At 41.1% G+C, this 13434-nt stretch overlaps 1 protein-coding gene across 1 annotated transcript in view; it reads left to right on the forward strand.

The window, feature by feature from the left end:
• Window positions 1-276: 276 nt before the first annotated feature.
• Window positions 277-13434, forward strand: part of B4GALNT3 (beta-1,4-N-acetyl-galactosaminyltransferase 3) — a 148668-nt gene continuing 135510 nt past the window's right edge. The window contains exon 1 of the mRNA XM_021001551.2: window positions 277-854. Coding sequence (XP_020857210.1) covers window positions 686-854 — 169 coding nt within the window. The 5' untranslated portion in view covers window positions 277-685. The remainder of the gene's footprint in view (window positions 855-13434) is intronic.

Below are 13434 nucleotides of genomic sequence, written 5' to 3' on the forward strand. Positions count from 1 at the left end.
TTTCTCCTCCTCCATCATCATTTCTCCATCCGCGCTCCAACTCTCTGGTCCTCCCATCAGTGGTTGCCAGAGAGTGACTTTATTTCTTTCCTCCCTCCGAGAGCAACTTCTCGGGGGCGGAGCCCACCTGTGAACTCGGGCAGAGGCAGGGAGAGGTGCCAATTGGGGGTGGGGGGGAAGGAGAGGCGGGCAGGGGGCGGGACAGGTAGGGCGGGAGGTACTAGGGAGAGAGGAAAGGGAAGGAATTGGGGGGGGGGATTTGGAGAAGAGAGGAGGGTTAGCACCCGGGAAATCCTTCAGAAGCCGTGTATGTTTGTGAGTGTGTGTGTGTTTGTAAGGGGTGGGGGAGAAGACGAGAGGGTGTGTAGCGCAGAGGACAAGCTGAGCTGAGCTTAAGGACAGTCGGGGGAGGAGCCGGCAAACTGCTCCAGGAGAGAGAGCTAGCCCAGGCGATCGGCCCTAGCCCAACCAGGCAGACCACCAGAGCGCTGTCCCCCGGCTAACGCCGGGAGCATGAGGTGGCGCTCTGCTGGAGAACTGCCGGGGTAGGCGGCCGTGGCGTCCTGAGAAGCTGGGCTGGGGCTCCGTGCGCCTGGGGCGCTGGGCCGGGCCCGGGGGCTGGAACTGGGTGGGAAGCAGTCCGCGCGGGCGGCAGCGGCGGCTGCTGCTGCTACGGCGCAGCGCCATGGGGAGCCCCCGGCCCGCGCTGCTCTTGCTCCTACTGCGCCCAGTCAAGCTTCTGCGAAGGCGCTTCCGGCTGCTGCTGGCTCTTGCCGTGGTGTTCGTGGGACTCTGGACTCTCTATCTGGAGCTGGTGGCATCAGGCGAGGTCAACGGGAACCCCTTGTATCGGAGTAAGTAGCCCCGGGGGCTGGGACTGTGCAATAAGCGTGGGGGGAATGGGCTGGGAAAGTGTGCGCCTAGGTGGGAAGGACGGGAGCGCTGACCCCTCTTTCTCTGGGGGAAGAGAGAGCTAACTCCTACCGAGACCCAGCTTCCAACTCTCTTCCCTCAGGTATTTGGCCTCACCCCGGCGGTAGGTAGCTCAGTCTTTTCTTTCCCCCTTTACTCAAAGAGAATAGTCCGCGGGGGCTAAGGGGGCCAGAATATCTGGATTCCCTTTCAGGGACTCTGCCACTGGTGAGCCAGGTGGTTTTCAGGGTATCTTCAGGTTCCTTGCTACTTGCTGAATGGGGATGAAGCAACCCCAGCCGCCTTGCAGGGATGCTGGGAAGAGACTTAGTTAACTTGCACGTTGACGGGCTTTTCTACTAGCTAAACGCTGTATCCACGCGATGGCTCTAGAATTGTTGCTGTGATGCCCTCAGCTTGTCTCTACTGGTGCAGTTTGGTTTGGAACTGCTGCGATGCCCAAACTTTCACTGCTCAGACCTCCCCTTCTCACTTGACATTCTTCAATGTCAAGCCTCAGCCCCAGCTCCCTTCTATGCTGACCTTCGATTTGCCTTCCTGTTTTGTTTTGTTTTGTTTTGTTTTGTTTTGTTTAATTTAGGACTTAGAATTTCCCTTAACAAGATTCACTTTTAAAGGTTAGAATTCTGGTTAGAATCTAGGCTTTAATATTCTCTCTCTCTCTACTCTCTTTCTCTCTATGACCTTGGGCATTAAAGCACTTAACCTCTGTGGATCTCAGTTTCCTCATATATAAAATTAGGACATTGGACTAAATGACCGCTAAAGTCTCTCTTAAATGTATGGTCCTACGACCTTACAAATTCCTTTCCCACCGCAACCTCCCCTTTCTTTTAGTTCAGATTTCCCATCACTTTACCAGTTGCTTTCTACCCGCTGGTATTCATCCCTGCTGGTATTGTCTTTCTGCCTCTAGGCCTCCTCTTACGAACTATATTGCTCCTAAGATGCAGCAACCTTCCCTTAGCATCAGCAGGGACTCCACTGAACTAGTTGTGATTTATACTTCTTCTCCTCACTGACTGGACGGATTCACTTAATATTGTTAACAGGATGTTACTGAGCCCCTCTCTAGCCTGAGAATGAAGATATAGCAGGCCAGGGACAAAGTGCCAGTAATCAGGTAGCCATTTAGTTAGTTAGTTTCATTATGAGGAACAGATTTTCTAATCGGGAATTCTCCTGATTAGAATTCCACCTTGCTGAAGTGGAGACAGAGATTATATATATAAATCACAATGGGAACGGAAGGGGGAAGGTGGATTACAAATAATTTCTAGGGACAGAGCTGTTTCCCAGGACCAGTCCACAAATCCCACAATGCTAAGGTACAGGTGTCCTGAAGTTCTGTGGGAACGGCGTTGTTCAAGTCTTTAGGGGTCTTTGGTTACTTGGAGGGTCACAGGACCAGAGTTCTTTGACAGGAACAGGTTCTACAATATTTGATTCGCTTCACTACAGGTACACAGGCAGTGATTGTGAGCATTGTCAAAGTCTGATTGATCATTTCAAGCTTCATTGTAAGCTTTTAACTCACAAGCCAAAAGAGGCAAATATGAAAAATCTAATCTATTAGTATATTCATTACACATATGATGTAGAGTAATATGAAAATTGTAATTCCCTCCACACTATTATCCTACTGCTTTTCCAGCCCTGTAAAGTGTCTCCTTCCTCTTTTGCCCCATGGACATATTGTCTGGTATTCTAGCCATTCTGTTGGTGAGATGAACATATTAGGATCTTTAAAAAGGAAGGAAGAAGGGGGCAGCTAGGTGATGCAGTGGCCAGAGCTTTGGCCCTGGAGTCAGGAGAACCTGAGTTCAACACTTCCTAGCTGTGTGACCCTGGGCAAGCCACTTAACCTCCATTGCTTTCCCCCTCCCCCCACCAAAAAAGGAAGGAAACAAGCCTACTATGTGCCAGGCATTGTATTAAGCACTTTACAAACAATATCTTATTTGATCTTCACAACAACCCTGGAAGGTAGGTGCTATTATTATCCCCATTTTACAGTTTAGAAAACTGGAGGCAGACATAGGTTAAGTGACTTGCCCAGGGCCACGAAGCTTGTAAGTATCTGAGGCCAGATTTGAACTCAGGTCTTTCTGACTTCAGGCACAACACTCTCTCTAAACCATGCCACTTTCTACAGTGAGCCAATATCTGCATCAATAAGGCAATAAGCATTAAATGCCTACTCTGTGTCAGGTACTGGGCTAAATCTTTGGGGATACCAAGACAAAAACAAAACAATCCCCATGTTCAAGGAATTTATATTTTAGTGGATGAGGTAATGTATGCATACACACATCAAATATAAGGTTACCTTGGAGGGGAAGGCACTAGCAGCTGGGGGCACCAAGAAAGGTTGCCCTCCGTAGCTGAACCAGGGATTCCAAGAAGAGTTGGTGTGGAAAGAGAGGATTTCAGGTTTGGGGAACATCCAGTGCAAAGGGTTGGAGAGAGAGAAGGAGACTTGTGTGAGGAATGGGGAATAGGTCAATATGGTTGAAAGAGAAAACAATGGGAATGATCGAGGTTCTGAACAGCTTAAAATGCTCAGTGGTGTTTATATTTGGTCTTAGAGGAGAATCTCTAGAGTTCATTGTGTAGGGGGACCTTATCTTACCCAATAAACTTTAGAAAAATATTTTGGTGGCTGTGGGGAGGATGGATTGGAATTGGGAAAGACTTGAGGTAGGGAGACCAAATAAAATGGTATTGCGATCAGCCAGGCAAGAAGGAAGGAGAGCCTCAACTGTCGGGTAGAGAGAAAGGGGCTTATCCAAGAGATGTTGTGGAGGTAGAAATGACAAAATTTGGCAACTGATTGGTTATATGGGGTGAGTAAGAGTGAGGAGGAGAGTGAGGTTGACCTCAGGGTAAGAAGGATGGTGGTGCCTCTGACAGTAATAAGAGAGTTTGGAAGAAGGATGGATTTGGGAGGAAGGACAATGAGTTCTTTTTGGAAGTGTTGAATTTGAGACATCTATAATCTCTATAGGATATCAAGTTTGAAATGTTTATTAGGCAGTTTGTGATATGGTACTAGAGCTCAGGAGGGAGACTAGGATTTAGGAATTATCTGCATAGTGATGGTAATTATATCCATGGTTGCTGATAAGGTCATGTGAGAGAATGTTGAGGGAAGAGAAAAAGGGCCATGCTCTCTCTTAGTGGGCATGGCATAGATAATAATCTGGCAAAGGAGAATAACGGATGAAAACCAAAAGACAAGCACTGTGTTCTGTCACCCAAATACAAAAGACAAGTGATACAAGTGTAAGTGATCTAGTATCTACCTTCAAGGAACTTACATTCTACTGGAGGTGTGTAACACAGATAACTAAAGACCGGATATGTACAAAATAAATATGGAATGTTGGGGGAAGGGTACCAGCAACTGGAAAGCCTGGCTTGAGCACTTTCCTTAGCTAAATGATACAGCATCAAGAAAGCAGAGTCAGAACAATATGAACATAGAACCATGTATTTTATAGATGATAACAGCAACAAAATTTGGAAAAGTGTACTTTTTGAAGGGTACTTTGAAGTGTATTTTTGAAGAAATTTCATGGGAGAAAAGGAAACACACCAGATATTACTAACTTGCCAAAGTTAATATACATGTTAAAAATTAATTGTAAATAACAATTTTGCATTTGACAATTGTTTTGTTCTTGCCTTCTCTCTTTTTCTCTCTTCTCTCTTGTTTTCTTTTTTCTGTCTCTAAATGATCATTTCCACAAGTATTCCACCAGTAGAATATAATCTTCCTTAGGGCAGAGACACTGCCTTATACTGCCTTGTAGATAGTAGGTACCTAACAAATAAATGTCCATTGAATATGATTGTGTGCCTGAATGTTTTTGTTGATGGTCATGAGTTTTGGCATAACAACAACAATAAAATCTGGACTAGTGCTAAGATGTCTTAACTGTATAGTTTGCCCTAAAAGTATTTCAATTAGAGTAAAATTAATCTATGCCAAAAAATGACAAAAAAGGAGAAATGTGACTTGGCTTTTTTTGGGGGAGGCACTACAAAGGGTACCAACAAGAAGATTGGATGAAGATTTAGAATATTCCAGAATTCTGGCTTTGCTTCTTAATATTTGTATGACCATGGAGCAGTCAAAGTCCCTGCATTTTGGTTTCTGTATTCATAAAATGAAGGGGTTAGACTAGATGATTTCTAAGGTTCCTTCCAGATCTGTGAATCTAGGCAAGTCTCATAACCTTTCTGACCTGAGTCTCCACATCTGTAAAATATGAGTAATGATATAACTGGCTTGTCATGGAAGTCAAATGAGATAAAGCGTTTTGGTAAATCTTTTAAGTCAACGTGTAAATAGATTCAGTTTTTACACATTCCCTCCCTGTCCCAAAAAGGGGAAGAAAATCATTCCTCAGTTTCCAAAGCATCAGCCAGGGTCTGCAATTGACTGTGGAAATCTTTGGAAAACAGAGAATTCTGGAGCTGAAAACAAAAATATAGCATCCCCAAGAAGAATGAGTTTGGATGAGAAATGCTGAGTCAAGAAACCAAAACAAAGAATTAAATTTCATCCTAGTGTAGTAAGGGAGGGAAACTACAGGGGTTAGGGGGAGGTGCTGCTGTTTACAAGTGGTGTGATCCTAGGCTTTACCTTCTTTACCTCTCGAAGCCTCACTTTCATGAGGCCCACAGAAGAGAAATCCCACTGTAGTAGCAGAGCCCAGAGACCAATGTTGGGCACTGAGATGGAGGTGCATTGAGGAGATAGGTGGTTTTCAGACTTTTGGTGGATAGCTATGCTTGGGGTGGCTGAGTTTGTGGTGGGGTACTAGATCTGTTAATGGTGGGCAAATGATTGGCTGATGATTTGGAAATCTGAGCACCACTGTATGTGTGGAAAGTTGTTGTTGTCCTTTGCTCCTGAAGAGGACCTCATCATGTAACATCATGATGCCTTGATTTTTGAATGAAGTGGATTTAAGGGACACAGAGCTTTGTAAAATTGTCGGTCTCACTTTCTCCTCCAGAATCATCAAAATCTAGTGGCAAGACAAAGGCCAAGATGATGGAAAGTGGAACCTTAGGGAAGATGAAGAGAACTATGTTTGGGACCATGGGGAAGAGTAGATTTTAGTGACTGAAAGAAGCTCTCAGGACATTATACTAGAATGCAGAAGAGAGGTGAAAAAAATACTCTGTCCTTGTAGGGCTGCACTTGGAGTAATACTCAGTTCAGTTTTGGGCACCACATTTTAGGAAGGGACATACATCCAGAAGAGGGGGATAATATGAGGAGCAAACTAAACATCATGCTATACCAGGATTTGTTGGAAAATAAAACAAATAAAACAAAAAAAAAGCCTGGGACTTTTTAGTCTAGAAAAGAGAAGATTTGGATTTAACAAGGTTCAAGTATTTAAAGAGTCAGGTAGGGAAGGAATTAGACATTAATCAGGGAAATGTAAATTAAAAGGACTTTGATAACCACTTTACTGGAGGGGCTATGGAGAAACAAGCATCTACTAGTATCTGCAGGTGGGATCTTGAATTGGTGCATTCTTTTTGGAAAGTAATATGGCTACAAAAGTAGTCATATACTTTAACCTAGATGTTCTACTTCTGGGATTACCCTAAAGATATCATTGACAAGGGAAAAAAGAAAGGATTTGTCCGTACAAAAACATTCATAGCAGCATTGTTTATTTATTTGTTTTTACCACTTTAAATATTTTATTTTTCCAATTAAATGTAAAACTTTTTAACATTTATTTTTTAAAATTTTGAGTTTCAAATTCTTTTACTCCTTTCTTTCCTTCTTCCCTCATTGAGAAAGCAAGCAATTTGATATAGTTTATGCATGTAGCAGCATAATTTATAATAGCATAGTGCAATGGAACATTTTGCTTTATAAATAATGACAGATCTGAAGAATATACATGTAGTACCGCTTCTGGGATACCTCCCCAACTTATATGTTGGGTCCTCGGAGGGTAACCACTACCCTAGTCTCAAGGTACACTGTGGGTCTAAACTCCTAAAACTACAGTTATCTCTTCCACATCATGACTTTCTCCATCTTGGTTTCCATATATCATGAGTTGGCATAAGAAATTAAATGGGAATTTTTGGGGAATTTTATGGAAGCCACAGATGACATGTGAGGGCTAGCAGACAACATAGAGCCTATGACCAAATACTTAACCCAAATTTTGCAATAAGGTAGTGTAAACACCCCCAAATAGAAAAAAATTCAGACATCTTCTCTGGTACGAAGGGAGGGCCAAAAGATTTTACACAGAATTTTCCAGATTGCAGGGCCACTGTGTGCCAAACCCCCACAATGTGGAAGGGATAACCGTACAGTTCATAAGCCTTCACCTTTCTGTTTACCTTTAATAATCAGCTAGCAAACACAATTAGCAGCAGAGGTTTTTTTGTTTTGTTTTGTTTTGTTTCTTTTGTTTTTTACTGAGGCTGTGTAGTAAGAACAATTGCTATAAAGTATTCCCTTTATAATCTCAGGACATTCTCCCACAATATCACAACATCAATGGGGAGAATGAGCATATACCTCTACAGGTACACTGATAGTGATGCATGCAGAGAGGCAACATATACTAGCCAAAGCAACTGGAATCTGGGGCACCATGGGGAGCCCCCTACCCTTTTTCTTCAGTTGTCTCTCCTTAAAGAATGGGTCTTTCTTTTCTAATGGCCAGGAAGAGTTTGGCCCATCTCTGGTTTGCTGCTAGCCAGTTGTTGTCTAATTCCATCAAGGACCAGGTCTTCACAATTCATAAAGGGGAAGCAACGTAAACGTGTGTATGTACCCTACTGAACACATTGTGTTACCAGCCCTTTGGTGATTTTATCAACTGGGCTGGAGAGGGTGGCTATGAAAATTAAGTGTTTTAGGGTATCTGACCAACCACCATCACTCATCCAATGAAATATTGGAAGACAGGCGAATTTGATCAGTCAACGCGCATTATTATGGTAGCCAGCAAATCCTTCTGGTTCTCCTTTCTCCAAATTCTCTGCTCTTTCTGGCTTTTATAAGAGAGCCCCTCCTTTATAGCTCTTGCCTATTCACTCTAGTATTAGCTTTCCAATCATTATTCTTTATTTGGTAAGCAACTACCTGATCACGCCATTCAAGGCCCATCATAATCAGAACCAAGCAACTTACATTCTTTTTTTCTTTTTTGATTATGAACTTAATCATCAACAAACATTTCAGACAAAAACAAAAGAGGTTTTTAACATGATACCATGAGCTGCACAGATTGCTTTTAAAAAGTGTATATATTACGAGGATCTAAGGCATCTCTAAAGGTCTTATAATGGAAAATGCTATCCATATCCAAAGAAAAAACTATGGAGTCTGAATGCAGATTGAAGCATACTATTTGCTATTTTTTTTCTTCTGTTGTGTTTTGTTTCCTCTTTTTGGTGGTTCCTCCTATTGGTTCTAATTCTTACTCACAACATTACCAATGTGAAAATATGTTTAATAGGAATGTATATGTATAGCCTATATGAGATTGCACACTGACTTGGGGAGGGAGGTGGGGAGGGAAGGGGGAGAAAAATTTAAAACTCAAAAGCTTGTGGAAGTGATTGTTGATAATTAAAAATAAATTAATTTTAAAAAAAGAAAGAAAAAGTGTATATTAAATGTTCTAAGGTAGTAACAACATTGCCCTATTTGTATTCCTTTCTGAACTTTTTGTCTTCTTCTTGTATATTTTTAGTGTTTTATAAATACTTTTTAATTTCACATGTATCCCTATGACTAACCACTAACTCATCCCGCTCCTAATAAATAAAAGCTCTTTCTTGTAGCAAATAAGTATAGTCAGGCAAAACAAAATCAACATGTTACTTATGTCTGAAAATATATGTCTCATTCTGCACTTCTAGTCCAATAGTCTCCAAACTTTTTTTTATCATGCACCATCATTTAAAAAAAAATTTAAGCATGTATTCCCAATATATGTACTTATATTTATATGTATATTTATTTATACATTATATATTTATAAATTTATATTTATTTGTACATTTATAAATTGCATGGATATTTATAAATTACGTGGATATACTACTATGCTAATAATTATATACATTATAAAGCTTACCCCAAAGTAGAAATTTAAACAGGATGAGATTAAGATGAAATCATATTTGAAAGGCGACAGGGAGCCATAGATGTTTGTTGAGTAGCGGAGTGATGTGGTCAGATCTGGTCTTTAAGAAAATCACTTTGGCAGCTCTGTGTAAGAGGATCAGATTAAAGAGAGCCTTTGGCAGGGAGAGCAATTGGAAGGCTAGTCCAACAGTCCAGGTGAGAAGTGATTAGAGCTTAAACCAGGGTGGTGGCTGTATGGGCAGAAAGAAGGGGAGAGATACTAGAGATGTGGTGGAGGTAGAAGGGGTAGTATTTGGCAACTGATTGGATATGTGGAATATAAGAGGAATTGAAGGTGACATTGAGATTGTGAACTTGGGGAACTGGAAGGATGGACAGCAACAGGGAAATTCAGAAGAGCAGTGGGTTTGAGGGTAAAGAAAATGTAATGGGATCTGAAATGTAGGCACAACTCAGCTATACCTGTTTATCCTGTTACTCTGTCCCACCCAAAATGAAGAAGGGGAATCATAGGTAGGGCTCTCACTCACTGCTTCTGATTATAGAGCCTGCCCGTCGAGGAGCCTCTGCCATAGTCAGAAGGTGATCTGGGGGCCGGATAAGGAGTGGGTATGGGAGGAGGGAATTTCTCCATTGGCACCTGTGGTATCACAAGTAGGTCATAATTGCCCTGAGGTGCCCATAGGAGCTTACTCAGCATAGGGAGGAGGCTCTGTGGGATAGTGTTGGGGAACAAGGGTAGGTCCCCTAAGGACCAAAAGACCACATGACTTGCAGCTGAAACTGTAAGACAACAAATGTGTTATCTCCTCCATTAGAATGCAAGCTCTTTGAAAACAGGGAGTGACTGTGTTTACTTTCTATTTGTAACCTTAGCATTTAGCACAGTGATTGGCATATAATAAACACTTAATAAATAATTTTTCATTCTTTCATTTCATTGATTCACTTCATTGACTAATCTACCTGTTCAGCCTTATCTTACACACTTTACTTTCCATTCTCTATGCTTTAGTAAAACAGGACTAGTAAGCTTTTAATAGGGGCAGCTAGGTGGTGCAGTGGATAGAGTACCAGGCCTGGCGTCAAGAAGACCCATCTTCCTGAGTTCAAATCTGGCCTCAGACACTTACTAGCTATGTGACCCTGGGCAAGTCACTTAACCCTGTTTGCCTTAATTCCTCATCTGTAAAATGAGCTGGCCAAGGAAAATGGCACGCCACTCTAATATCTTTGCCAAGAAGACTCCAAGGGGTCACAAAGAGTGTGAAATAACTGAACAACAGCAACAAGCTTTTAATAAATAACTGGTGAGTGATTGTTGAATTTCCCTCTTTCTCCTTCTGCCCTCTCCTGTTTTTGTGCCTTTGATCATTCTATTCCCCATATCTGTGATGGATTCCTTTTTCTCGTCTCCATTTGCTGAAATGACTCCTTTCATTCAAGGTCCAACTCAATTATTACCTCTTCCATGAAATCTTCTTTGAACTCTCTTGTAGTTGAAATACTTTTTCTTGAAAAGCCTGATAGCACTTTGGCTAGATTCCCTTTACATTTATCATATTTTGTGAAAAGGGTCTCTGACAGATCTCTTTATCACCAATACCTAGTATGGTACCCTGCACATAATAGACCCTTAATAAATGTTTATTGAATAGAATCTGCTTGTCTCTTGTTCAAAAGACTTTCTTCTCTTTTTTTTTGATAGGATTCTTTTTTTTTTAGTTTTCAATATTCATTTTTTATAAGCTTTTGAGCTCCAAATTTTTTCTCCCTTTCTGCCATCCTCCCTCCCCAAGATGGCAATCAATCTGATATAAGTTATATATGTGCAGACTTGATTCTTTTACCAAGCATCTTATAGTGTACCTGTCCTTTTGTGGTTTCTAATCCTATCTGGTTCCATAGTAACACTAGAGCATGAGTTCTTAACCTGAGGTTCATGAACTTGTTTTTAAAAGAAATTCTTAAGTGCATTTTAACATAATTGTTCCCCTTTGTGATCCTATGCATTTTATTTTATGCATTTAAAAACATTATTCAGAAAAGAGTTCCATAAATTTCACTAGATTGTCAAAGGAGTATATGAGGTTGTGAACAGGGCAGCTAGGTGGCGCAGTGGATAGATCTCTAGCCTTGGAGTCAGGAGGACCTGAGTTCAAATTCAGCCTCAGATACATAACACTTACTAGCTGTGTGACCCTGGGCAGGTCACTTAACCGCATAGCCTAGCCAAAACAAAACAAAAACTATGGAATTTGAATATAGATCAAAGCATACTATTTTGGGGCAGCTAGGTGTGCAGTAGATAGAGCACTGGCCTTGGAGTGAGGAGGAGCTGAGTTCAAACCCAGCCTCAGACACATAATACTTACTAGCTGTGTGACCATGGGCAGGTCACTTAACCCCATTGCCTAGTCATATAATTAGCTAATATACACAAACTAGAAAGTCAGTAGTGACTAACTGTCTGGTTACCAGCAGATATCAAACTAATAGGTCTAGATTAATTAATTAATAATTATAACTGAAGCTGGATGTAAATAATCATATTATTAAATTCATGTGGCCTGCCCATATTTGGATTGCAGGTCATTCCGCCCCCCACCCCAACACTTTTGAAAAATTGGTCTAGCCTCAAACCCTTATTTTATAAATAAACTGAAGTTGAGAAAGGATAATGTGACTTATCCAAGGTCACACAGAAAGTTAGTAGCAACAAGAAAGTTTTCCCAAATCTAGATGTCATTCCTTTTTCTGAACCCCCCCACCTTAATTTTTTAGCTTCAATTCTAATTTGTTCTAAAAGTTTCAAACCATGCCTTGCCTATTCTGATTGCTGCTTTTTTTCCTGTCACTATAGTGGCTGACCATCTCTAGGCAAAGGATTCAAATACCCTGTTCCAACTTGGCATATGGGAAAGAGTTCTAGACTTAGAGTAAATAAGGCCTGAGTTTAAATGCTACCTCTCCTTAATAGCTGTGGGGCTACCTGCAAACCACTTAGAGTCTTACGTTGATTTTTCTCATCTGTAAAATGGGGATAATAACTATAGCACCTACCTTACAGGATTGTTGTGAAGCTCAAATGAAATAATGTGTGTAAAATGCTTTGCACATCTTAAAGTGTGACATAAATATCATATTATCATGTTTATGATTACCCCAAATGTCTTTCAAATATGCTTTGAACTTGTGGCCTGATTTACAGATCCTTTGGTGTTGAATAGGGTTGGGCTAGGATGCTATCCTCTAGAGATGAGATCCCATTTCTAAGAGAGTAATGACAGTTTTTGGTCATTGACTCTTCTGATGCAATACCCCCTGTGTCTAAAGAGAGACCCTTAGGGTAGTTATGTTGTAATTTTTCCAAGCTTAAGACCCTGAAGGAAACATACTCTGGACTTGCTCTCCAGTGCTAAACTTTACAGAGCAGAATGAGAGTTTGGTTGGGAAAAAAGCCTTAGAAACTGTTCCTCATTGTCAATTTCCCCAACTAATAATCTTCAAGTATCACCTCAGATTCCTTCCACAAGCCTCTTCTCTCTGCCCCTGGAGATGATGAAATCTACATTAGGACAGTCATTCCCTTGGGATCCCCTCCTTTGACATACACAGTCTTTAGCAAATATGACAAAACCAGGACTGGAAACAGGTGAAAACAATTTAAATGTAATGGAATTTTTTTTTTCAGGTTTAAATGAATGATTTATTGATACACTTTACTAAGAGTAATTTCTATCCCTGCTATCTAGGCAAATACCATATGACAGTGTAGAAGGCATAATACCTTTATAATTTTGTCTCTTCCTGACAACTTGAGTCATAAAATCTTACAATATCCAAGTTGCAAGAGACCTTTGAGATCATTTAGTCCAACTGCCTGTTTTACAGACAAAGAAACTGCAACCCATTGAAATGAAGTGATTCCTGTAGGAATCCACAACCTAGTTCCGGACTTTGTTGGAAGCACCACAACGTTCAGAAGAATATTTGCTCCACATATAGGATAAAATAGTCCTTTGGGAGAACATCAGTATCTCTAAGGGAGAATTCTGGGAATGGCATTTAGGGAAAGAAAGGGGTGGAGGAAAAAAGGAAGGGGAAAAAATAAGAAATGATAATACCTCACATTTATGAAGTACTTTAAGGAAAAGTACTTTCCTTATCACAACCCTTCCAGGTAGGTAACCCAAATAGTTATACACCCATTTTAGAGGTGAAAAAACCAAGTTTCAAAGAGGTGAACTGGCTTGGCCATGAACATACAGGTTATAAGTACACATGCTGGGGCTTGAACTCACCTTCCAGTCTTCATTTTTCAAGAGGGACAAGTGAGCACTTCATCT

The sequence above is a fragment of the Phascolarctos cinereus genome, unplaced genomic scaffold (genome assembly GCF_003287225.1).
Source record: "Phascolarctos cinereus isolate Bilbo 61053 unplaced genomic scaffold, phaCin_HiC Scaffold_1;HRSCAF=81, whole genome shotgun sequence".
Classification (NCBI taxonomy): Eukaryota; Metazoa; Chordata; class Mammalia; order Diprotodontia; family Phascolarctidae; genus Phascolarctos; species Phascolarctos cinereus.